This window comes from Aspergillus multicolor (genome assembly GCF_047715735.1).
Source record: "Aspergillus multicolor strain CBS 133.54 unplaced genomic scaffold BDW74scaffold_4, whole genome shotgun sequence".
Lineage (NCBI taxonomy): Eukaryota > Fungi > Ascomycota > Eurotiomycetes > Eurotiales > Aspergillaceae > Aspergillus > Aspergillus multicolor.
This window is the reverse complement of record NW_027395955.1, coordinates 1,281,745-1,304,340: the sequence shown is the minus strand read 5'-3', so window position 1 is coordinate 1,304,340 and position 22,596 is coordinate 1,281,745. Positions and strand designations below refer to the sequence as shown.

The 22,596-nt window shown below is 52.0% G+C and overlaps 11 protein-coding genes across 11 annotated transcripts; 4 read left to right on the top strand and 7 right to left on the bottom strand.

Annotated features, from left to right (window-relative positions):
• The first annotated feature begins 120 nt into the window (after positions 1-120).
• BDW74DRAFT_101935 (fatty acyl-CoA reductase) lies at positions 121-1,643 on the top strand. Its single transcript, XM_073721513.1, has one exon. It carries the CDS (start codon positions 269-271, stop codon positions 1,508-1,510), a length of 1,242 nt encoding a protein of 413 aa, XP_073587316.1. The 5' UTR covers positions 121-268; the 3' UTR covers positions 1,511-1,643.
• On the bottom strand, positions 1,644-3,102 carry BDW74DRAFT_101938 (Zn(II)2Cys6 transcription factor). The gene is made up of 2 exons (XM_073721514.1): positions 2,938-3,102; positions 1,644-2,877 (listed from the first exon to the last, which is right to left on the bottom strand). Exons 1-2 carry the CDS (start codon positions 3,004-3,006, stop codon positions 1,777-1,779), a joined length of 1,170 nt encoding a protein of 389 aa, XP_073587315.1. The 5' UTR covers positions 3,007-3,102; the 3' UTR covers positions 1,644-1,776.
• Positions 3,103-3,723: 621 nt separating this feature from the next.
• BDW74DRAFT_101917 (RTA1 domain-containing protein) lies at positions 3,724-5,003 on the top strand. The gene is made up of 3 exons (XM_073721511.1): positions 3,724-4,587; positions 4,642-4,716; positions 4,774-5,003. Exons 1-3 carry the CDS (start codon positions 3,893-3,895, stop codon positions 4,862-4,864), a joined length of 861 nt encoding a protein of 286 aa, XP_073587314.1. The 5' UTR covers positions 3,724-3,892; the 3' UTR covers positions 4,865-5,003.
• Positions 5,004-5,466: 463 nt separating this feature from the next.
• Positions 5,467-6,128, bottom strand: BDW74DRAFT_175271 (putative ubiquitin conjugating enzyme; the record flags this gene model as incomplete). Its single annotated transcript, XM_073728288.1, has 3 exons — positions 5,467-5,723; positions 5,787-5,879; positions 5,972-6,128. The coding sequence occupies 3 exons, from the start codon at positions 6,126-6,128 to the stop codon at positions 5,467-5,469; spliced, it is 507 nt and encodes a 168-aa protein (XP_073587313.1).
• Positions 6,129-6,821: 693 nt separating this feature from the next.
• On the bottom strand, positions 6,822-7,961 carry BDW74DRAFT_175270 (uncharacterized protein; the record flags this gene model as incomplete). Its single annotated transcript, XM_073728287.1, has 2 exons — positions 6,822-7,751; positions 7,809-7,961. The coding sequence occupies 2 exons, from the start codon at positions 7,959-7,961 to the stop codon at positions 6,822-6,824; spliced, it is 1,083 nt and encodes a 360-aa protein (XP_073587312.1).
• A 626-nt stretch (positions 7,962-8,587) lies between these two features.
• On the bottom strand, positions 8,588-10,750 carry BDW74DRAFT_188514 (uncharacterized protein; the record flags this gene model as incomplete). Its single annotated transcript, XM_073731741.1, has 8 exons — positions 10,288-10,750; positions 10,066-10,236; positions 9,991-10,009; positions 9,805-9,934; positions 9,723-9,749; positions 9,510-9,668; positions 8,962-9,459; positions 8,588-8,904 (listed from the first exon to the last, which is right to left on the bottom strand). The coding sequence occupies exons 1-8, from the start codon at positions 10,419-10,421 to the stop codon at positions 8,588-8,590; spliced, it is 1,455 nt and encodes a 484-aa protein (XP_073587311.1). The 5' UTR covers positions 10,422-10,750.
• A 667-nt stretch (positions 10,751-11,417) lies between these two features.
• Positions 11,418-12,176, bottom strand: BDW74DRAFT_166195 (TNT domain-containing protein; the record flags this gene model as incomplete). The annotated part of the gene is made up of 2 exons (XM_073726518.1): positions 11,418-12,044; positions 12,102-12,176. The coding sequence occupies 2 exons, from the start codon at positions 12,174-12,176 to the stop codon at positions 11,418-11,420; spliced, it is 702 nt and encodes a 233-aa protein (XP_073587310.1).
• A 1,457-nt stretch (positions 12,177-13,633) lies between these two features.
• Positions 13,634-14,897, bottom strand: BDW74DRAFT_147647 (NADP-dependent oxidoreductase domain-containing protein). Its single transcript, XM_073723579.1, has 2 exons — positions 14,164-14,897; positions 13,634-14,050 (listed from the first exon to the last, which is right to left on the bottom strand). The coding sequence occupies exons 1-2, from the start codon at positions 14,779-14,781 to the stop codon at positions 14,006-14,008; spliced, it is 663 nt and encodes a 220-aa protein (XP_073587309.1). The 5' UTR covers positions 14,782-14,897; the 3' UTR covers positions 13,634-14,005.
• A 401-nt stretch (positions 14,898-15,298) lies between these two features.
• On the top strand, positions 15,299-17,900 carry BDW74DRAFT_175267 (fungal specific transcription factor domain-containing protein; the record flags this gene model as incomplete). The annotated part of the gene is made up of 5 exons (XM_073728286.1): positions 15,299-15,408; positions 15,484-15,830; positions 15,886-15,980; positions 16,043-17,563; positions 17,625-17,900. The coding sequence occupies 5 exons, from the start codon at positions 15,299-15,301 to the stop codon at positions 17,898-17,900; spliced, it is 2,349 nt and encodes a 782-aa protein (XP_073587308.1).
• A 169-nt stretch (positions 17,901-18,069) lies between these two features.
• BDW74DRAFT_166194 (uncharacterized protein) lies at positions 18,070-19,747 on the bottom strand (the record flags this gene model as incomplete). Its single annotated transcript, XM_073726517.1, has 5 exons — positions 18,070-18,672; positions 18,718-19,075; positions 19,128-19,292; positions 19,351-19,531; positions 19,588-19,747. The coding sequence occupies 5 exons, from the start codon at positions 19,745-19,747 to the stop codon at positions 18,070-18,072; spliced, it is 1,467 nt and encodes a 488-aa protein (XP_073587307.1).
• A 198-nt stretch (positions 19,748-19,945) lies between these two features.
• On the top strand, positions 19,946-22,198 carry BDW74DRAFT_101864 (uncharacterized protein). The gene is made up of 3 exons (XM_073721510.1): positions 19,946-21,729; positions 21,792-21,922; positions 22,006-22,198. The coding sequence occupies exon 1, from the start codon at positions 20,144-20,146 to the stop codon at positions 21,470-21,472; it is 1,329 nt and encodes a 442-aa protein (XP_073587306.1). The 5' UTR covers positions 19,946-20,143; the 3' UTR covers positions 21,473-21,729; positions 21,792-21,922; positions 22,006-22,198.
• Positions 22,199-22,596: the final 398 nt, after the last annotated feature.

Here is a 22,596-nt window from a genome sequence, read left to right as displayed (position 1 = left end):
AGCGGGTGTAAGCTCGTCCGATTCAAGTCAGGTCACCAATGGATGTGTGGCCTGAGCGAGGGTCCAATGTCATCCTTATGAGGTGAATATAGCAGGTCGTACAAGGCAATTGGACCTCGGCGGCACATGAGCGGAGTAAGGGACCGTATATACAGCAGCGACTTTGTCATGAGCAATAGGGTTTGCTGTCACTTCTTCCCTCAGACACATCGCTTCCCATAGACGCACTTCGCACCGGGATAGCCGACGTGCTCGAGTCTACGCTCCGATGGCGCTCCAGATGGTTTCTCCGAATGCAGACGAGGTGAAGAGGAAGGGATACGAGGCAGCGTTTGTCGCCCACACTGTGTTTCTCACGGGGAGTACGGGCTCACTCGGGGGATGCCTGCTATACAAGCTGGCGCTGCAGTTGCCAACGAAGAAAATATTTGTTCTTGTGCGGAAATCCTCCGAGACGGCCGTGAAGAAATGGAGGAGGAGCATGCCTGGTCAGACGCAGGCATTACTGGACTCGAAGAAGATTCACTTTCTTATCGGAGACATTAGGGAGCCGGATCTGGGGATGGAAGGGGAGAGTCTGGAGCTGCTGAAGAATGAGGTCACGCTAGTCATTCATACAGCGGCGAAAATCTCTCTAGACTCGGATATCAAAGATGCGCTAGAGAACAATTGTTTTCCATCGCTGGAGCTGGCGCGACTGGCTTCGTCGTTCAGGAGGCTGAAACTCTTCATTCAGTTATCGACATCGTACGCCAACAGTTTCCTGCCAGATGGACATATTGGAGAGCGTCTGTATAATTATTCGAACAAAGACTGCGAAGACGAGATCGCGTCTATAAAGCAGGCCGGCGAGTCTCCCCATACTTCGCGGTTCTCGTCATCGTATACCCACTCCAAACACCTCATGGAACGATTGATGCTAAGGCGCTATCCAACCCTGCCTATCCTGTTCGTCCGACCTACCATCTTTGCACGTGCGCTTCGACACCCGTTTCCGTTATACGGGATTGATGGCTCCCACCCGATGGACAAGTTCGCAGACCTTTTGATCTCGGATCGTGGAGGAAAACAGACTTGGCATGCAACCGAGGGGTACAAGAGTGGCGTGAATATTTTGGACGAGATACCAGTCGATTTTGTCGCTAATGCTTGTCTGTTGCATGCGACGGCAAAGACGCGTGGAATAGTTCAGATTGGATCTGAGCTGTATGTGCAGCGAACATATGACGACTTCCTGAATCTCTTGCAAAACCATGTTCCACCAGAGATTCGAGGGCAATTGCCACAAATAACGTTCGTACAAGACAGAAATATTTCGCAACATTGGCTGGCAGAGCTCGTGAAGGTAGCAAGCCGAAATTGGATATTTGACTGTGGAAGATCATACTGGCTGAAGCAAGTGGGAGGCCCTCTGAGTTTGGCGGCGTGTGAACATGATGCGAACCAGTTGAACATCGCGCGAGTGGAGGGCATTGCTAGGAAGAGCATGAAACAGATGGCGAAGCTTTAGCTATAAGCAAGTAAATATGAAGTCGCGTATCGTTGGCTTAGTATCTGTCCCTATCGTTCTACTTCGTTAACATATAATCGATTTCTCCCATTAATGGGTCTCACCCGTCCAAATTCGGATGAATAGGTGGAGAGTCGCCTTGGTGGCAATAAGAAGATTGGCCTTTCAAGGATCCCGTAGATCAACCCGCCCGAAGAGCCTGCGAGGTTTCTAAATTAGAGATTGATTCAATGTGCTGATCCTGTGTGGGGACCATTTGAGGGCATCTAATGCACCTCTAGACCAATTTTCTGCTTTGGCCATAACAGAATATTTTTCCAGCGCGGTTCGTAGGAGCGGAGTTCACCAAGCAGTTCCAGGACAAGTGCCGAGCCTGAATTCCTAGCCCACCATAATCGGCCGTGGAGCTCGTGAATGAGGACGCCCCAATGCATAAGGATCAGCAAAGCAAGAGGGTGCCGGCACCTTAAGGCATAGATAAATCCCTTGTCCGCCGCCGCAAGCCAGGCCAGGATTGACGCAATGTCTCTAGTGTTGGCATATCTAGCAAAGCATTGACGGAGTAACTTCACGGCCTCTGCGAACATGTCACGCTGTTCCGAGTTCGCAACCTCGTCGGTCAGCGCGGCAAGATCGTTCAATGCAGCTTCAGTATCTGGATCGAGAGTCATGTTCAGACCCCAGAAGCCGCTCCCCGAAGTGAAGGGCTTCAATGTAACCCATCCACGATATATTTTGAGTATATTGCTCACGCCTTGAAGAAGTTCGGTCGCGAGAACTATCTTCTCATACGCGCCTATGCTCTCGTCCTTTTCCGTAGTGAGTCGAGGAAGAGCTATGCATATGATCGTAGTCACGACAGAATGAGCAAAGACCGCATCGCAACTTTCAGGACTGATTTCGTCTATTGCATGACGAAATGGGGTCAGTGTTTGGTTGTGATATTCCAAAGCCGTGTTGATGTAAGTGAAAGCTGATGACGGGTCCAGAGTAGATGCTATGTGCAGTGAGGCAGTCGCAAGAATCCCTTTTAACAGAAAGTCATAACGGAGAGCTTTCTGTGGAACAATAACCTGCCAAACGTGGAAGTCCGAAGGAGAGTTACAGAGACTTTGGTATGTTTCTGTGGAGAACTTGTGCATCAGCTCTAGTCTGCGTAGCTCTGCAGCACGTAGATCATCGCCCGATGGGACACTGGGGGCTCGCTGATAGGGCTGCGCCACGTATGGAGTGGCAACATGACCGTACCCTGGGGTTGTTGGGCTTGCGGGTGTGCTGGACTGGCGACGAGGCACCGGGGTGCGCGAGTAGATACACTCTAGCTCTCTAGATTTGCAATTGGAGCATGGTGGGCCTTGTTCATCACACTATAGTAAAATTAGGAGACGCGACAGACGCAATTGGGAGTAGGATAAACCCAAGCCTACCTTGACACGTCTCTTCTTGCACTGGTCGCAACCATAGCGTGACTTTGTATGGGATCTCCGAGGCGGCATGTCGGGCAATGGTTGAGCCGCAAGAAGCACATCCCCGTAAGACCCTGAATGATCTGGCCACTGCTCAGGTACCAGGAACTCGGGAGCACGGGTTCAACCAACGGCCGGGGTGATGCAAGATTACAATCTGGGAACTGGGGATTGGGGACTTCGAGCTGACGGTGACACTCGGACAGCCTGCTCCACGTGGGTCCATTGTTCCTTATCGCTTATCTCCACGTGATCGGTAACGACTGATCCGCATTTCCATCTCGAGTCCAATCTCCGACCGACAACAGCACTGGATTCGGTACTCATCATGCTTTATTCATGAGAGACTTGCGCCGACGCGAAGCCGATTGAGCGGGAAGTCCAAGCTACCGCAAGGATCTCGAGAACTGACATGTCAGAGGACAACCGGCCGATGACCTCACAGCCGGATAAACGAGATGAACGTTTCTAAGCGAAGCCGGGGACAAGAGTCTGACACTGGGACAGTGGGGCAGCAGCGAGAACGAAAACGAAAACGATAGCGAAAGCGAACGTTCTGGCCAACCACGGTTATTCATCGGAGGTTTTTGACTGGAGTATACCGGCGCCCAGATCCACAGGATGACAGCGCCTCAATCACGAATTCGCAACAAACCGGGGCGAGGGCCGTTGCAGGGGTCGTTTCGCGGTCTTCCCTATCATAAAACGCAAGCCCAGCCCTTAGGTACTACTGGTTTTTGGGAGGCCTGAGATTGTTCCGGAGTTCTGGGGCTGGGCATAATACCCTTATCATTCTTAAATGCTGTCGTCAGCAATCTAACGTGTCCTTCGTTCTTCTCTTCGTCGTTCCTTCTTTTCGCCTTCCACGCAGCCGTTCCTCGCCCTCGATATTCGATATTCGATCATTCCCTTCCAGATGGCGAGCTACGACACCTGTGACCAAGTTTCCGCGCTGTGCCCGGTCGAGGCAACAACATATGGATACTACCCTAACTTCGGCGGCAATGTTTTCTTCACCGTGTGGTTCGGTCTTTTGGGCGTCCTCCAACTAGGAATCGGCGTCTACTATCGAGCCTGGACGATAATGATTGCGCTGGCCATCGGGCCGCTCATGGAATTGGCAGGGTATATAGGACGCATATTGATGCACGATAACCCGTGGAACGGAGACGCCTTCAAGCTGCAGATCGTCTGCCTGGTGCTCGCGCCAACCTTCATTGCCGCTGGTATCTACCTCACCCTGAAGCACATCATCCTCGCGCTCGGCCCCGAACACTCGCGCCTTAAGCCGAAGCTTTTCACGTGGATCTTCATCTGTTGCGATATCGGATCGCTCCTCCTCCAGGCAGCAGGTGGTGGTGTCGCAGCTGGCGCAGGAAACGATATGGAAGTCCTCAAGATCGGAGACGACATCATTATTGCTGGTATCGCGTTTCAGGTCGCTACTATGTCTGTCTGCGGTGTCCTTGCAGCTGAGTTTTTCTGGCGCGTGAGAAAGAACGGTGGACCTGGGTCATTCAGCGAGAAGTCCGTCGGCCGCAGGAGCATTCATCTTATCCTCTTTGGGGAGATCTTCGCCTACTTCACCGTGCTCATCCGGTGTATCTACCGGTAAGAACCCTGCAATCCTCATCTGGACCTTTGATATACTAACATCATCCACAGTATTCCCGAAATGGCCGGCGGCTGGGGCAACCCACTCATGCAGAAGGAAAACGAGTTCCTGGTGCTCGACGGAATGTAAGTCACCCTGTTGAAACATTTTAGCCCCCAAATAAGCGCTAACATGAAATTCAGGATGATCGGTCTTGCCGTGCTATCGCTCACTGTGTTCCACCCTAGCTTCTTCCTCCCCTCGCTGAGGAAGGGAGTCAAGGCTCAGCCTTGATGCATATCATGATATTAGACATATATATATATATACCCTTGTTATCTTAAGATGCCTATAGAAATTGCACATACGGAGTTCTTGTTTCGTGGAACAATCGTTTTTTAAAATATATATATTCTCAAGCGGGCACCTGCTTGCTGGAAAGGACTGTATTTTCAAAACCGCTCTATCACTACGGTGACAATTTATCCCCTAACTTTCGTCTCGGAATAGGATTAAATTCATGTCTTTCATTGGCAAGGTAATCAAGTCGCCCTGATCCCAAGTATCATGCTAGTAAATTCAAGGCAAGCTGTGCTAAAACCATAAATGCGAAGTGTTGAAATAGAAAGATATCCTCGTTCCACCCAGATGCCCAGGACAGCTAACACCAAGAGCGACGCCACCAAAATCGACCGCAGGCTCAAAGTGCTGAGCTATTGTGGTAGTCTATGAAATGAAAAGCGGAGGTCGGGTCCGAAGGAAACGGAAACAAGGGTGACAGCTCAAAGAACGCCCAACACCAGTGCGTTGTATGACCCGAACGACGGAAAAGAGTATAGAGGAAGACTGGAAAAGTGCGCGAGAGAAAATTCAAACATAAAACTGGTGGAAATCGGCTATTCCTCGCCCAGACTCTCGCGGACACACTTGCGGACGCGCTTCTTGAACTCCTTGGGGTCGTCGCGCCACAACCGCGCCGCCTCGACGTTTGCCGCGCTCTCGTCGTTAGGGCTCGAGAGCATGGAGATCACGGAGAGGAGGATCGTTTCTGGCGTTTGCACGGGGGACCAGCGTTCGGCGGCGGACTCGTAGCCGTATTTGTCTTCCTCTGGGGGGTGTAGGATGGAGATGCAGACTTCGCCGTTGGGGTAGACTGAATGGACGAATGAGTTAGACCTGTAGAGATCCGCGCTTCTTCGCAGAGGACAAGACATACTGTTAGGATGGAAGAGAGGCGGCTCGAACTTCATCTTCGGAGGCATATGAGGATACTCGTTGGGGAAGGAGAGTCGGGCACGGAAGAAGCCACCTATAAGAGGTTTTGTCAGTAAAAGGCTATCTCTCTGGTTATGCTGGGATATCTCCGGCCTGAAGATCCGTTGAGGGGTTGATAGAACTCACCGCCATATAACTTGACGTCGTCAGAGATCATGAGCATAACCTCCCACTCGAAGACGTTGCTATCCACAAGGCCGCAGCTAATCCCAGGGAGGTCTTTGTCCGATTGCATTTGTTGGAGCTGGCGAGCCAGCATGCGGCCTGCCGGAGTTGTAGCCATGGCGATAAGCGGGGGCGGGGGTGTTGGGGGAGGATGGGAGAAGTGGGAAGTTGGACGAGGGAGGAGGAGGAAGGGTGCGAGACTGAGAGATAGCAAGAGGTAAGGATACAAGAAGAAAATGGAGGGAGTCGCAAGGCGCGAGAATGGAGAGAGGAAACCCGATTGCCGCCAGCAGACAGAAGATGGTCACGAAGAGGCTGTCAGTTGATGGTGAAATAATCACAGTGGCAGGGCGGTGTGGTCTATTGAGAGACTTGGTTGGCTGGGAGGGAGCGGGGTTCCTCAATCTCCCCTCATTGGGAACTGGCCGGGTGTTCTGGCTGGAGCGTTCCTTGCCACAGGGGTCCCCCGGCAATATCAACAAGGATAACCTTGATGCCCTACGCAGAGGATTCTCAGTACATTGTACGGAGTATGGATACAATCAAACCTTGAGTTTAGATTGTCATTCTCCGCGTTTCGAGATTTCAGAGAACTGAAAATGAGTTATGCTGCAAGAGACAGATTTGAGACGTCGTTTTAAATAGTAGATACATCGGGTAAACTATATAGATGGCGAGCGCATGAAGTACACAAAGGGAATCTTATGCTCAGGGGTAAACTCAAGAGCAGTCATGAAAAAGAGAAATTCAAGGGTATACCACATTCCACACCACTGGAGCTGGAATAGTCAGCGTGAGACTCGTTCAACGTTTAGTTGTCTTTTCCAGACTTGATAGCGAGAGCACCACCAAGGATCTCAGCCGTGATGAGGGTGGAGAAGAGCACGACAGTGGCAGTGTACAGAGCCATGGCCTTGAACTGAGCCTTGACGTAGCGCTTCCATCCATCGCGGTCCATGGTCTTCCAAGCATCCTTGATGCTCAAGACACCACCTCCAACAACCTCTGGAGCGACCTTTCCACCAAAGCTGCGATCAAAGGGAACAATGGCTTCGTCCTCCGCGGGGAGCATGGAGGCAGCGACACGGACAAAGATAACCCTGGCAGGGAAGGACGCAAGCCAGCTGACAAAGCCCGCGATAGCGGCAATGCTAGCAGCACTTCGCACGAGACTAGGGGTTCCGTTGCCATCGCGAATAAGGTCAAACTCTTTGAGTCCGTGAATCAGGCGAATGACGAAGAGGGTGACATAGTATGCACCACAGGTGAGAAGGTTTTCGAAAGCAGCCGCAGGGAGAATCTTCTGCAGGGAGCGGAAGCTGGGAATGCGCTGGTAAAAGCGCTTAGGGGAAGGTTCGGAAATCACAATGTGCACCCAAGCAACCTGCAGATTGGCGAGCAGCACGGAAACAATCATTTTGATGATGAAAGCACCGAAGACCGAGCTAGGCGACAACGGAACGAAAGATGTGACAATGCTCTCAGCCACCATCATAGTGACAAACATGCTGAAGCCACGGAAGCGGGAGAGACGGCCAGCACGGGCACGAAGGTGGCAAATTGTGGTGCGCAGCTTGCTCGTAATAGGCCTAGGAGCAGGTGTTTCAACCTCCATCTCAGCTTCATTCGGGTCTGCAGGGTTCTTGTTGGCAGGGTCATTGTCCACGCGAAGATAGAGTTCGGGGTTCGAGTCCTCCACGACGGCGAGAGTTGGCACTAGTTGGCCGTAGGTGTACGCGATCTAAGGTGCACCCTTGTTAGCAGTTTGATAGAACCAGCTGATCGATGGACAACGTACAGAGATCGTAGTGAAGAACAAGGCAACGATCGTAATGAAAAGCAGCACGGCGAGGACAGGAGATCCCACTCCGACCTGGAGATTGGGCGTCTTGCCATCTTCGGAGCCAGAGAAGGCCTCGACGCCGCGGCGGACGAGTTGAGAGACCGTCATGATGGTAGAATTGGTCAAATTCTCGAAAACGGAGGGAACTGAGATGAAATTCGATGGAAAAAAACAAGAGAAGGACAAGAGTTGGATGGGAAGAGGACGCAAAAGGAGCGATAAGCGATGTTCTTAAACCCCGGGTTGCGAGTCGTGACTGCTCTGAAGGCCCAGGCACCAGCGGCGGAGGCGGAGGCTGAGCAGCCTGGCCCCATCAGCAGCCAATAAGGAGGACTCCGCGTTGGAGGCTGATTCGATCTAAGCTGCGGCGCTTCCCTCTCACCACTTCACTGCCCCGTCCCTGTCACCGACTGCGCGATATCTTACTTTATACGGAGTAGTAGGTCTTCATGACATTGAATATTTGACCACTAGACTACTTGGTCATTATCCAGTGGTGGTATATACATCAGAGTCTGCACTTGGATTCAGGATGACGTTGTTGTTCGCCCCCGGCCATCCTCATCCCCCCCCATGGACCATCTCTCAAGATGGCTTAGCGCAGTTTCAAAGGGTCTTTGTCCGATCTTCGATTTTACTGACTGCGAATCAATTCGACACAAACAACATTGACAGAGTAATCCATCTATTGGTACGTTATCTGCCTGCAAACGTTGCACAGCCATTGGACTACTCTAAAGAGTATAGTACCAGTTCTCCATACCCTCGATACGGCCTCCAGTTGCTTTCGCCTTCTTGTTTACCTTCCAGAAATAGAAATCCATCATCACATTCATGCAGATGCTGATCATGGTGATCCCAAACGTGACCCAGATTCCTGTTGTGTAGTATGGGCTCTCACTCGATTTGAACGAGACACTCGCGATAATCCCACCCAGTCCTCCACCGATCAAGCAAGTGGCAGACGCAACCGCTCGTTTCGAGTGCGAGGTGATGTTATTTGCCTGGAAAGCCAGGACTCCTGGAATGCAAAATTGCAGAAACCCGACACCTATCCGTCCCTGGTCAACACGACACCCAACAAAGCCAAGGAAGAAAGCAAACCTACCCATGAACACACCAAAGTAGCGCGCGCCGTTGGTTTGACCATACGCCGTGACGAGCATGCCGACTGCCGTCAACAGCTGGTGGACCGCAATTACCGGTCCTCGAACATGATATCGATCCGTTAGCCAGCCCGAGAAATAGGTGGCTGCGGCCGCCAAAATATAAGGCGGAGCACTGAGCAGCTGACTTTCATTCCCAGTGAACCCCATTCCCGTCAGGATGATGGTTTTGAAATAGCTGTATGCATATCCTGGTAGCGTTGATGCCATGAGGTTGAACGCCCAGAAGTATAGCTTCCAGTCCCTGAGGTGATGCAGAATTTTTGCCCCAGTCAGTCGATCTTCTTCTGCGTCACCACGGTCATGGTTGATCCGATCGATGACGAACTGTTTTTCCTCGGGCGATAGAAAGCCATCTGCTTTGGTCGGAAAATCAATGATAATGAGCCACCCGACAGCACAGACGCCGACCGTGATGGCGCCTTCGACAATGAAGATCCCTGATTCCCGAGTCAGCTGTGAGACTAGAATGGAAAGAATCTTCACGTACACCTCCAGCCGCTGAGCCCATGAGTCCCATCCAGAAGAGTCAAAGCATAGGCAAAGATCGCTGCGAAGGCATTCAAAACCACAGATATCAGCCAGAAAGCCGCGAGCCTTTTTCCAACTTCAAATCTTTTGTACCAGCAGGTGATCAGATAAGTGCAACCTAGCTTCGTCAGTGCTCAGACTTGGGAGACACTTTGGCAAGATCTCTTCTTACCTGGTAGAAAACCAGCCTCCATTATCCCTTATCATGACCGTCAGCTTTCTGTTAGCCTTGATTGTTTTCTGTCTCGTCTTACCAAGAAGAGTCCGACAGACCGCCATAGTCTCCCAGCTGTATGTGAAACCCATTCCGATCAATATCGCACCGAAGCCTACGCCGAGGAAAGCAAGCCAATTTGCCGCACCGGCTTTTGGGAGAACAATGTTCTATGGTAGGTTAGCTTGATTTCTCCGCACATTTCGAAATGGAACGGCGAACGGACACTTGGGATCTCAAAGACACTATGATTTCTCAGTCAGATTATCATCTTACAAGAATTCAGCAATGAGCGCCTTACATATATGCCACAAAGAAGACCAGCACGATGACGGTATACCGGTTGCCGACATCAAGCCCAAGGTCTTCCTCCATGCCCGCCACAAATGCAAGACCGAGGTTGGTACGGTCTATCAGGGATATCGAATACATCAACCCTAGGATGGGAAGGAGACGAAGGTCAACCCGTCGCCTCCAGCGGACAATTAGTTTGATTTGCAAGAAGAGAGACGCGAACTCATACATGACCTTCTTCTGATGCGCTTCATCGATGCCATATACTGGACCGCTATCTTTCTTTCCCTCTTCAAGTACCCTCTCCAAGTGCTGTGGAGACACGGACTTATCCTCTACATTGCGATTCTGAAGCTCGGCCATATTGGTGGTTTATATTTGGAATCTAGCGGACGGATCGAGGACGTATCAGATCGAAATGCGGCATTGCAAGGCTTTATACGCCCTTGTCTGGCTAGAGAAGCCTTCTTTATTCCCTTAACCTACGTGTTTTATGTGGAGTTTAGCCGAGTTTGACCTGGGGCATCGCCCACCGTTTCTACAATAACCGGATGACCGCGGCGTTGGGTTTTCAGTACCAGTCAGACTGCAGCATCTGGAGAGATGGGGACCATACCCCGCATATTGATCTCGCGCCAAGGGTCTAGAGTTGCGGGGAGTCCGTGACGCTGGCCAGAAGGCATGATTACCCCGGAGTATCTCCGCCAGGGAGTGTAGCAAAGCCTTCAAGTGTGTTCTTGGCTTCATGGGAACAGCTTGCTAATCCCCACTGACACCGTAGAGTATCAGCCATCCCTGCGGGTGCTAACTTAGATATCGCAATCACTGCTGCAAGTAACGGCATTTTATTTCGGGGCAAGTAGCCCGATGGATATGCACCTACCCCCAATATTGGCGCAACGCGGGGAAGCATACACGACCTTGGCATCGTCCGACTCCCCCAGTGGACGCCAACCGGCAGAAGTCGTTCTCGCATTGCCGAAGCTGCTCCGAGCAGATAGCCGTATCTCCCAGGCTGAGTCTACCGTTACTTGGCAAGATACTTGGCAGAATGTCTACGACTGCATGGGTTTCGGCGTAACCCCGATCCGTGTACCCCGGAATTCTAAGGAGTCCCTAGGGGCTATGGTCGCCATGACTCCAAGTGCCGAGTTGACTTCTTTCCTGATCCGTCATTTCCTTTACAAACTTGTGGTCCTGCCTTCCTCCATTAACAAACTGAGAAGCTCGATTACCTGGCTTAATTAATATCTTTATCTGATGACCCCTTTAAGCCGAAATGAAGCTTTTGATTAAACATTACTTTTACCGATAATCAACGGCAAACAATGACCTTTGAGCGGTCCAGGGGCCTCAGCTCTACTCATTGGGCCCGTCAGTATAAGAGTTCGAGTACTCCACGCGCTCATCAAATTCACTCTCTTCCAACCTCCTCAAAAAGCCACCCTCGATCAACCCAAGCACGTTCGTATACGCCACAAACTGCGTTCCCATACCGGGCTGCTCAAACCATGGTGCAATAGGTCCCAACCCCACCACGAACTCCTTCTCAACCTGATACACATGATAATTGAATGGGTAGTTTCCGTCATATGTGATCAGGTTGCTCGGTGGCAGCGACCGCTCAATGTACGGCGCACCTAGTGGGGCAAGGAACGTGCCATACTCGGAGCCGAAGCGGTCGAGTTTCTGACCGACAGGGAGCGTGACGTTACCGATGATGACGGCCTCCTCGTCATCGACGACAAACCCATTCGCGGGCGGGTAGATGTATGTGCCGCTGGTATTGATGGATGTCGCCCATTTCTCGAGGAACTCGGCTGGGCACAGGGAGCCGAAACGCGCGTATGTGCGGAGTTCATTGCGCAGGGGGAACTTCGTGGGGTACTGGACAGGGCCCAGACGGGGATCGCCGCACACATAGGTCTCGTTTATGGATGTGATGCCTTCGCAGGGGTTCGGCAGGCATCGCTTGGGAAAGAGAGCCTAAGTATGGACATGGTGGGTCAGTCAACGCAGAATTAGATGTTGAATGGACCTTACCTCTTGTTGCCCACGTTGGGCCAGGGCAGCCGGCACTGCAGCGCTCAGAGCCAGAAGAATGCTGTGGAGGTGCATAGCTAAGCAAGGGGTGAGCGAGTTTAGGATTGATTGTTGTGGTAGGACGTCCTGTCGAATGCTGTCTGTTCTATACTGGATGATGAACGTCCTTTTATAGCCGCGACCTCGCCAGACGATTGTACTCTTCATCAGCGGAATCTGCACCTTCGCCCTCACCTGAATCCGCAGCTGACGCACTAATCTTCGCCCGATCGACTATTGGAATATAGTGCAGCCATGATCCATTCTGATCTGCAGCATGCACAGGCAGAACCCTTAAGCACAGGCCCGTGCAGCTGTGAGGGCTGAGGGAACTTGAGGTTCAAGTCCTATTACGAAAGTCAGACGTTCTGTAAGGGCAACATTCAATCTTAATGACATTTTGATCAACCTTGCCATCATATACCTTGCAGCATCTATCTGTGGAAATATTTAGCGGGAATCCGATGAGCAAGACTTACTTACCGTGCTACCGAGTATCCCGGTGTGCACCTGCTGGGGAAAACGAAGAAGTCGCCAGCCCTAAATCCGATCTACTCCATGGGCCAAGCTGCAGCGGTCAGAGATCGACAGGTCACTTAACTCGAAGCAGACAATGTTGAACAAACGAGGATCGGACCGACCCAAAAATGTGCAGGATCGACGGTAATCCTCGTGCATGCAGGGCTTGGCTAATGGTTATTGGACAGGCTGGTGCCCTGGAATGAGCGAAATGCAAATGGATTGTTGACTCGACTCTGTTCAGCCAGCCCCAGCTGAAGGCCAAGACCAGCGCAGGGCGCAAAGCCTCGCAGCGGCTGAACCATGAGTTGGCTGCAGCGGTGAACTCAATGTTGGATAGACCATGTGATATTCCCCTGACTGTTGTGTGATTGTGAAGGCATATGCAGTAGTGTTGCTTTCCCGGGGTGCATTTTGACACTGGACTCTGTACCTTGATGTCTTGACCTGAGTACACAGACCATGAGTCACGGAAGCAGTGCATGTGCGGATTTTTGAGCAGCCAGGGACTGAGTGGTGGGATATGTTTACCCAATCGGCCATTGGAATTCTAGGAAAATGGGCCCAAAGGACTTGGCTGCGTCCGGGGCAATACGAGATGCAGCCAACAACAGCACAGACCAAGAAGACATCACCCCACCTGAAGATGGTCATTTAACCACAAGAGAAGACTAATCACTGGCACGATTTAACTGGTCTTTGGGTCATGCAAACAAGAACGTACAGAAGATGTGACCTCGAATATACAGTGCTCGACCATGCTACAAAATTTTCTATATCCTGAAAACCCCGCTGCACCCTACCTGCGCTTCGGCCTCAATCTCAACAAGGAATTGCGAGCCGATCAACCCGGCTGTGACAAGTGTGTTTGCTGGCCGCACGCCCTCGCAGTTGAAGAACCAGCCATGCGCTCGGCTTACGGCCTCGCAGTCGGCCTCATCTGCCACCATAACCCGGGTCCTGACTACGTCCGACACCTTTCCACCTAGCGCATTCACTGCCCGTGCTATAATGTCGAGGGCCGCCACCGTTTGGCAAGCGGCTGAATTACCACCCAGGACTGGGATGGAGGGGACAGGACTGTTGGCTGTTGTGCCTGAGACTTGAATGCAGTCGCCTGTGCGCACGGCACGGCAGTAGCCCTGTTTGAAAGTCAGCTAGAACTGCGCATGCCGCAATTTTGTGAACGTACCGCAATGGGTTCCCACTGGCTTCCAGAGAAATATTCTACTCGCATGCCGGTTGCTATTGCTTGTTTGAGTTCCGTATCTTTGCTTTCTTCAAGGTGGTCGGAGAGGTCGCCAGTCGCCGTCAAGAAGGGCGCTCGCCTGTACTCGTCTCCGCAGTCACCAGCAATATCTGCAAGTGCTTCCTGCGCCTTGGAAATCAGGGTATGATCCTCCTCCGACAGTGTGAAAGAGAAAGCCGACAGATTCCGTTCCGTGTACTTGTCCGATTCCGCAGACAGACGTGAGCCAACAATGACGGCGCTGACTGGTGGCAGATCAAGAACGTAGCGGGTCGCGACAGCTGCAATGCTGACAGCGTGTCTCTGCGCAACCTCAGAGAGAGCCTTGAGCACTCCTTGGAATGCTTGCCATCCCCCCGCAGCCCGGATGAAGCGCAAGTACTTTCTAAGACTCCAGTTCAGCGCACTCATGTCCTGCGGTTCTGGCTGGTCAAGCCACCGCTCGGTCAGATATCCACCGAGAAGCGTACCGTATGCTAGGACTCCGACGCCGTTCTCAAGACATACATTGCCCAACCGCCCGCGCATCACGCGCCTATCGATGACGGAACAAGACACTTGGTTAGTTGCAATTCTGATCCCCGACTTGATTAACAACTCGAGACGCGCCGCATCGGTGTTTGTAAGACCAAGGTGCTTGATCTTCCCTTGGCTCTGTAGCTTCTGGAGATGCGCCATATTATGCCAGTAGGTGTCATCTGAGTAGTCCCAGATGTGATATTGCAGCAGAGTAATCTGGTCCTGGCCCATGCGCTCAAGTGCACGGTCAACAGCCTTTTCCGCCTGCTCGAATGACTTGTCGCCGTTCTCGGGTGGACACCACTTCGTGAAGGCTGTCATCTTCCTGTCGGATGTTGCCCGGAAATTTCCCATCACCAACTCTGCTGTCCTTAGAAGAAGGTTTCAAACTTAAGGGTCGCCAACATACCAGCATCACCATAGTGATCTGCCATGTCAAAGCAGTCCAGCCCAGCATCAATGAGTAGGTGCATGGCTTGGGCTGCCGTCTCGATGTTGACATTCTGGTCATGACCACCGGCTAGTTGCCAAAGACCTGAGATCATGCGGGGGATCTCAGTCTCTCCCCCGATTGTTGTTCTTTCGGGTGTCGGCATGTTGTCGTATTCAGCTGTCAGCTAGGGTTTGTCGAAGTCTCCGATTGCCATTGCCGCCACTTATGGCTTGCTTAAGAGACACATTCGGTACTGGGCTTCCCTCCTCCGGAGTCGGACCGCGATCTCCATGTTGGAGTAAGTTGTTGATAGAAGCGGCCAAGTCTTCTTATCTTCGGGTGACCGCACCCGGAGTCCATCCTTCCTTATCTGTTGCCCACGACAGCTGTTTTCTCTTTGGTAACAGTGCTATGACCCCATTATCTCAACATACAGTCATGACTCCGACACCTGTCTCGCCTCCTCGGCCCAAGACCGCACGGGAGCTCCATGGCCGTCGCAAGAGGCCCACTGTCCCTCCCGACCAAAGGAAGAGAGTCAAGCTCGCGTGAGTGCGGCTTCACCCTTCGGCTGATGACCAATGACTGACATCTTCATTACATCATAGTTGTGAGAACTGTAGACGCACTAGGGTCAAGTGCAACGGAGGCTCACCCTGCGATCGGTGTGTTGATGCTCAACGGCATTGTCATTATGTCGAGGCATCAGTACACAGTCGGCGGGACACTCAAAGAGACCCTTCGCCCGTGCTTGAGGCACGAGACGAGAAGCTGGCGCTTCTGGAGAAGATTTTTACTAGGCTCTATCCCGAGGTTGCCTTGGAGCTGGAGGCTCTTCAGGCCTTCTACGACAGGCTAACTAGAGAAAGCCCTGCACTGAGAGCAGAGCCTAGTGGTACTCATGAGAAAAGCCCTGTGTTGCCCGATGCATCAACTGCCTCCTTTACGGTTGTCAATCAGGGCAAGACCCGTGAGTTGTGTATCCGAATATCTCCTAAGACCGGGTCCAGCTGACTCTACTTTAGACTTTGATGGCAGGTCATCGTACTGGTCGTTCTTCAGTTCTGCCCGCCAGGTTGTGACCGACCACCTCGCTGGCACTGATGATAATGATGAAGCAGTACGTAGAGTTCCTCTACTGCATGTAGTGCTAGCGCTCTATCTGACTGTATTTCGTGATAGGATTGCGCCGGGTCTATCCATCAACTATCCAGCCTGAGCTTCGGCACGGATTGGAAAACTGCTGTGTTGAATGCTCTCCCACCCCGTGGCGTGGTAGATTTTCTTGCAGCGACTTTCTTCCATTTCGCCCAGAGCAGCCGTTGTTACATACACCCGGAGATATTCTCGCGAAAGCTAACAGCCTTTTACAACGGAACACACGAGTTCGAGATGCAGGACGCCTTGAGCTCTCGCCGATCAGCAGATTTTATTTCTGTCCTGTTTATGGTCTTCGCCATCGGAAGCCAGTTTGCTGATGTCGGAACCGATCAGCAGGTCAATCCTTCCACAGAGTCAACTACGCTTGATGTTTCCCGGATTACAGTGCCCGACCCGTCACCAAATCCTGGGTGGCGCTTTTATGAGGTTTCGAGACGGCTGCTTCCAGATATCATTTGTTCATCTTCCATGACGAGCATTCAGGTCTGTGTTCTTCAAGGCATCTTCCTACCCAGCACAAAGAGCAGAGATGCAGGATACAACATGCTGGGGTTGGCACTGCGCATGGCCATAAATATGGGTATGCATCGCTTATTCCGCACCACATCGCTGCATCCCCATGTCAGAGAGCTGCGCAACCGACTATGGTGGAGTGTTTATGTGGCTGAGCGACTCTTCAGCATTGAGATGGGCCGACCACTGTCGATAAGCGACTCTGAAATCGATGCGTCCTTTCCAGTCGTCATGCCCGAGTTGAACTTCAAGGGAAAACCGATGAACGTTGACGGCTTAACCGCCATGGTCAAATTGTGCCAACTCATGGGCAAAATTGTCGAAGCTGTCTACTGTAAGCCACAGTCCTCGATACAGCCTGGAGTATATCGGCAACTCAAAGGTGAGCTGGAAGAGTATAAAAAGGGGCTACCCGAGGAGATGAGGCTCGGTAACTCGCCTACAAGGTCGGTGGCTCACCTAGCTCTAACGTACGAGCAAGCGACGATGCTCCTCACTCGGGGGTGTCTCAATTCTGCAACTGTGACCAGTCATTCTACTGCTCAACCTGTCGAGGATGATGTGAACGAATTTTTCCGACAGCAGGCGCAAGACTGTAGAGACTCGGCCATCCGATCCATCCAAATCATGGCGAGGCTGAGATCGCGATCCCTCCTCTGTCCATTTTCTTTCCACGACTCTATATATTGCATCGCCGCACTATATGTCTTGCTTCTTGTTGAAAGGTCGAGTGAACTCACAAAAGCCCCTAGTGAGACAATCAACCAGGGTGTTTTGATCCTTGTCGACCTAGCCAAAGGAAGCGAAACGGCCGCCTCAGCCCTACGCTATGTCATATATGCAATCCAGTCGTACGCCACAACAGAACGAGATCACGTCAACGCAGTGAAGGATCCAGATTGTGTTGATAGCGAGGAGAGTAGGAAGGCCTGGAAGACTTGGATGCACGAAACCATCCCAGTAAGATCGGGACGGTTAGCACGTCACCCAACAGCCATCGACTCAGAAGAAAGGACTACCCACCACCTCGTAAGTACGCCCAGGCTGCCTGCCAGTCGCGTTCCTGTTCATGATATGCTAATCCCCTCAGGATAACTTGGGATTACCGAACAGCCTCCTCCAAGGTGGTTTTGGTGCCAATGGCACTGAGGGCCACCCGGAGAATGTCGTGTCCGACTTCTACCATTCCAAGCAGACCACAGGAAGCCTGTCCTGCTGGTTTGATGGCTCAACATTGAACACATCGAGTTTGATGCAGCCATTCTGGACCCCTGACCGTTTCATGTGCGATACATTAGACCGAGACTTTCTAGGAGCACCGTATCTCTCCCCTACGAGCGATTTTGGTTTTCATCTAATGCTCTGAATTGGCCACTTAACATTCACCTCTTGGGGTTATACGCTCAAAACCTCCTAATGTTAGATCGTTTGTCCTATTCGTCTACTGTATTTCCGTCTATTATACTCGGCAAACCCCCAACAACCAGCGAGACTCCGTGCGCTGAGTGCTTTTAAGTGCTCAACCAGCTGCTCCTTTACCTAGTGTAACGGAAAGTCAGATCTTCTCTGTCCGTGACGTCGACCTTATCAACTAGTGAATCCTCTTGCCCGGTTGTCAGATTTAGCGCATCTCGTCGCCTGTTCTCCCGGACAACCAGTATCGAATACGCCAGGAATACCACGATGATGAGGGCGAAGCAGACGATATCCGCAACGATACCTTTGATGTACCTCGGAGCGTCATGCGTCTGCCACAGCTGTGGCGCAATCACAGCCGCAACAGCGTAGAAGATAAAGTAGGCGTTGCTGGTGGCCGATTTCTTGGTGTTACCTTTGATGTTGGACGCCATCAGACTGAGAGACACGACCATGACGGGTGAGATGCTGCTTGCGAGCCATGTGAAGATCACGACTCCCCACTTGTTGCTCGCCGGGATAGCTGCGACGCCGATGTTGCCGACCAATGGCACAATCGTCACTGCAATGCCCCAGTAGCATCGAGGATACTTGTCGCGAGTGAAACGCATCCCGAGCACAGTTAGCCAGATGAAGCTAATCTGGAATGCTCCAGACGGGAGGCCCACGAGCATGGTGTTGAACTTTGACCAGCCGAAGCCGTTGATGACGAGCGACGCGAACTGGACCGTCAGTGAGATGTAGACGTGGGAGAAATGTCTTCATACCTTGAGAACGGGCGAGGCAAAGGTCCCTAGAAAGCCAAGGAGAATTGCAGCCCAACAGAATGGATCCTTGATTGCATCCCAGACCTGCGATTTCTTGAAAACCTTCTCGTCACCCCTGAATCCATCACTGCGCAAACGAAGACACGCAATCTTCCTCTCTTCTTCGTTCAAGAACCAGGCCGACTCCGGGCCACGAGGCATCAAGAGCAGAAATACGATACCGCAGGCAACGGTAGTGCCAGCACAAATGAGGAACATGACCCGCCAGTTGGCAAGCGCGACGTTGTCGGCGTATCCGATACCATACATGATCAAGGCCGCCACAATTGAAGCAAACCCGTTGCAGCTAACCCAGGCCCTATGGATGCAGTTAGCCCTGTTCTAACACTAATCATGACGAGCTCACGTACGCGACTCGGATGGGGTGCTCCTGCTTCTTGTACCAGCTGCTCGTGATGATCACAAACGCTGGCGACACAGCTCCTTCGCAGGCTCCTAGCACAAAGCGGACTGCCGCGAATCCAGCGAAGTTGTGTGGTGCAGCAAGGCACCCTGCAACAACCCCCCAGACCATACTATTCACGGTTATCAACAATCAATGTTCCGCTCGTCAGAATTGTGTGGGGAACGTACATCATGACAGCGACGAATCTCGCAATAGGCAGACGACTCATTATGTATATGAAGACGTACTCCGAGGCCAGCTGACCTAGGTAAAAAATACTGACGACCCATGAATATTCGTTGCTTGTGAGGTGAAGGTCCTCTTGCAGGCCAAAGACGGCCGCATATCCAACAGCCTGTTTGTCGAGGTCTAACCTGTCAGTACTTTGTGACTGAGGCTCAAGGGTTGGGACAACGACGACTCACATTGGAAGAAATACACCGTGCACATGAGCGGCAAGACAACCCTGTCAATCTTGCGCACTATCCTCTTCTCGACAGCCGGATCGATGTAAATTGGAACTTGCTGCTCGCCATCGCTGAGACTTGTTGCGACGTCGTCAACGCCTTTCTCGGTCTTTTCCATGCTGGTGCTGTAGACAATGGTATAGCATGGGGTTGAGGAGAGGAACCTACGAAAGGAAAGTGGAGATCTGTCGATGTTGGAGAACTTTATACCACTGCCAATATATTTTAGTCAAGGCGACCGAAAGTCGGATTGATAACTGCACTCCAAGCACTGCCAAGAGCAAGCCAGTCGACTGTTATCGCGACGCCACCGTCGGGTTTTTCGTGATAGCCCTATCTTCGCCCTAACTTCGGGTGCGCGTACCCGGCCGCGGTTTGATATGAGGGTACGATGGCAGAAGGTCAATATCAATGGACTTTCCTCCGAGCTGGTAGAATAGCCAAGTGCTGAAGCCATTGTCGGATTTATTGTCGGGTTTCACCCTCTCACCATTATTCTCCCGAACTCTTTGCTATGACCCAACTCCAAGCGCACGCCGTGCCCAACTTCGACAAGCCTTGGTTGCTGCCACCTCCAAACAAATATAGGCTGGTCAATGCCAGCATCATCGACCCAGTCAAGGGCGAAGTCATTGAAGGGGCGTCGGTGTCTCTTGCCAACGGCCGGATAGTCGCGGTCGCTGAGACCAGCGATGCAGTCACTGCCAATGAAGACGAACAGATCATCGACCTGCACGGTCTGTATTTGTGCCCAGGCCTCATAGACGCCCATGTGCACGTGACAGCCACTCCAGGGGAGCAAGGCCTCAAGAACACATACAAGGCGATCCCCGCGTCGATGAACCATTACCGGACAACATATGTTGTACGCGAGATGCTCGCCCGAGGCTTCACAACAGTCCGAGACTGCGGCGGCGCAGACGCAGCACTGAAGCAGGCCACTGCAGAGTGGTTGATTATCGGACCTAGGCTTAACATCGCCGGTCATGCCTTGTCCCAGACCGGTGGGCATGGGGACCAGCGAGACCCCCACGATGATGAATGCTGCGCGGGCCGCAAACCGGGAATCAGCCGGCTGTGCGACGGGGTGACCGACTGTATGACAGCTGTAAGGGACGAGATGCGCAAAGGCGCAGACTTCATCAAGATCATGGCTGGCGGGGGAGTTTCAAGCAGACTCAACAACCTCGGGCACGCACAGTTCCTAGCCGAGGAAATCTCAGCCATTGCGCGAACCGCAGCTTCGTTCGATACATACGTCACAGCTCATGCCTACTCAACCCGCGCAATGCGCCACGCAGTTGAAAATGGCGCGCGGGGCATCGAGCACGGGAATTTCCTCGACGAAGAAACAGCAGCTTATCTAGCAAGCAAAGGCGTCTTCTTCACACCAACCCTAGCAACATACCATACGCTCATGAAACCGCCCTTCGATCAATGGATCACGCCCGACCTGATGAGCAAGAACATCCGCGTTATGGAGTCTGGACTACGCTCGCTCGAGATAGCCGAGAAGGCAGGGCTAACTGTATGCTTTGGCTCAGATCTCATGGCCTCAATGCAGGTATTCCAGAACAACGAGTTCTCCATCCGTGCGCGTGTGCAGCCGAATCTTAGTGTGTTAAGAAGCGCGACTATCAATCCGGCGCGAATGATGAGGATGGAAGGGGAGATCGGACAGGTCAAGGAGGGATTCTTTGCGGATTTGTTGGTGCTCAGAAAGAATTCGCTGCAGGATGTTAGGGTTTTGGATGACCCAGACAATATTTTGGCGGTGTTGAAGGAGGGAAGAGTCACGAATAGTCGATTAGAGCAGATGCCGGTTGATATTGTGGCGAGATAGGAAACTGCACTATTTGTGCAATTGAACGCAGACTGCTTCGGATGGTGCCATGCCATTTGTCTCGCGCGGAGATGGTGTTCTTTTGCCAGGAGATAGGTATCAGCGACCGCCCAGTAGAGCGACTAGCAAAAGAGTCTAGTCTGGCTCATCAAATGCGCTTTCTCCCCGGCTCGCGGCAGTGCATCGTAAGCAGCCGAGGCCTAGTCATGCGGATTCAGGACTCCAGGAATCTTTCCAGCTGACCTTAGGTAGACTAGGTAAGCTCAGCCGGATCTGGTGAGGGCTGCATTATGTCCGGGGCTAAGGCTCGTGATGACAGCTGAGATGTTGAGCTAGACTCCTGGAGGCGGAGCATGGTGTTGGGGTTCACGGCAGGTGTCAAGACTACTGTAGACGTATCATACCATGCTAAACCGATTAATAGGCGATTGCTTTTGAGTCCAACATTAGGTAAGCACTAAGCTAAAGCACGAGATGCAGGAGGCATGCGGGCGGCTTATTCCTGCTTATGCGTGTGCTAATGCTCCCCGCAGTTGCTTATATATGTCTCCGCATTGATTGCTATGGTACGCTACGGACACGGTAGATGAACGGCTAGATCGGGGCTGAAGGATCGATCATGTAGACATGTATGTCTTTAGCGTGGGGTTTGCTGTCAGCCAGTGTCCTTAAATCCGATTCACTGATCCAGGATGGCCATCAATGAGCTTTTGCTGCCGAGACTCAAAAAGGTTCAAGACATTTAGTGTATTGTGTGAGATCTAAATGACATTTCAATGGAGCATACCCTACCTAGGTATTTGAATGGACACCGAGTGTCTCGATATATTTCTGACAAAGAGAACTGCTTGAAGGCGAAAAGCACGAGAGACGCTGGTCTCGAATCTAAGCGTGGAAAAACCTCGGCGACAAAAGGTGTCGTATACCTCCAACATACCTCACCCTTCCAGACCCAAAAAATGTTGTACATGTAGTTCAGACTCGATGCCGAATATGGCCCGGGATACGGCGTTATTGCCACGCGAGGCCGAACCTCAACCCTGGAACCGGGAATAACCCTGCAAAGGGATAAGCCGCCTGCATTAGCGGTCCGCCCCACCATAAGCAGTTTATCCAGGAAAGAG

Bases quoted from the DNA above. Each gene is read 5' to 3' on its own strand.
- BDW74DRAFT_101935 (XM_073721513.1), top strand. From the start codon at position 269: ATGGCGCTCCAGATGGTTTCTCCGAATGCAGACGAGGTGAAGAGGAAG.
- BDW74DRAFT_101938 (XM_073721514.1), bottom strand. From the start codon at position 3,006: ATGCCGCCTCGGAGATCCCATACAAAGTCACGCTATGGTTGCGACCAG. The intron at 2,878-2,937 runs GTAGGCTTGGGT...ATTTTACTATAG, and splicing joins GCAAGAAGAGACGTGTCAAG to TGTGATGAACAAGGCCCACC.
- BDW74DRAFT_101917 (XM_073721511.1), top strand. From the start codon at position 3,893: ATGGCGAGCTACGACACCTGTGACCAAGTTTCCGCGCTGTGCCCGGTC. The intron at 4,588-4,641 runs GTAAGAACCCTG...CATCATCCACAG, and splicing joins CTCATCCGGTGTATCTACCG to TATTCCCGAAATGGCCGGCG. The intron at 4,717-4,773 runs GTAAGTCACCCT...CATGAAATTCAG, and splicing joins TTCCTGGTGCTCGACGGAAT to GATGATCGGTCTTGCCGTGC.
- BDW74DRAFT_147647 (XM_073723579.1), bottom strand. From the start codon at position 14,781: ATGGGAAATTTCCGGGCAACATCCGACAGGAAGATGACAGCCTTCACG. The intron at 14,051-14,163 runs CTGCCACCAGTC...GGAGGATCATAC, and splicing joins CGACCCGCTACGTTCTTGAT to CCTGATTTCCAAGGCGCAGG.
- BDW74DRAFT_101864 (XM_073721510.1), top strand. From the start codon at position 20,144: ATGACCCAACTCCAAGCGCACGCCGTGCCCAACTTCGACAAGCCTTGG.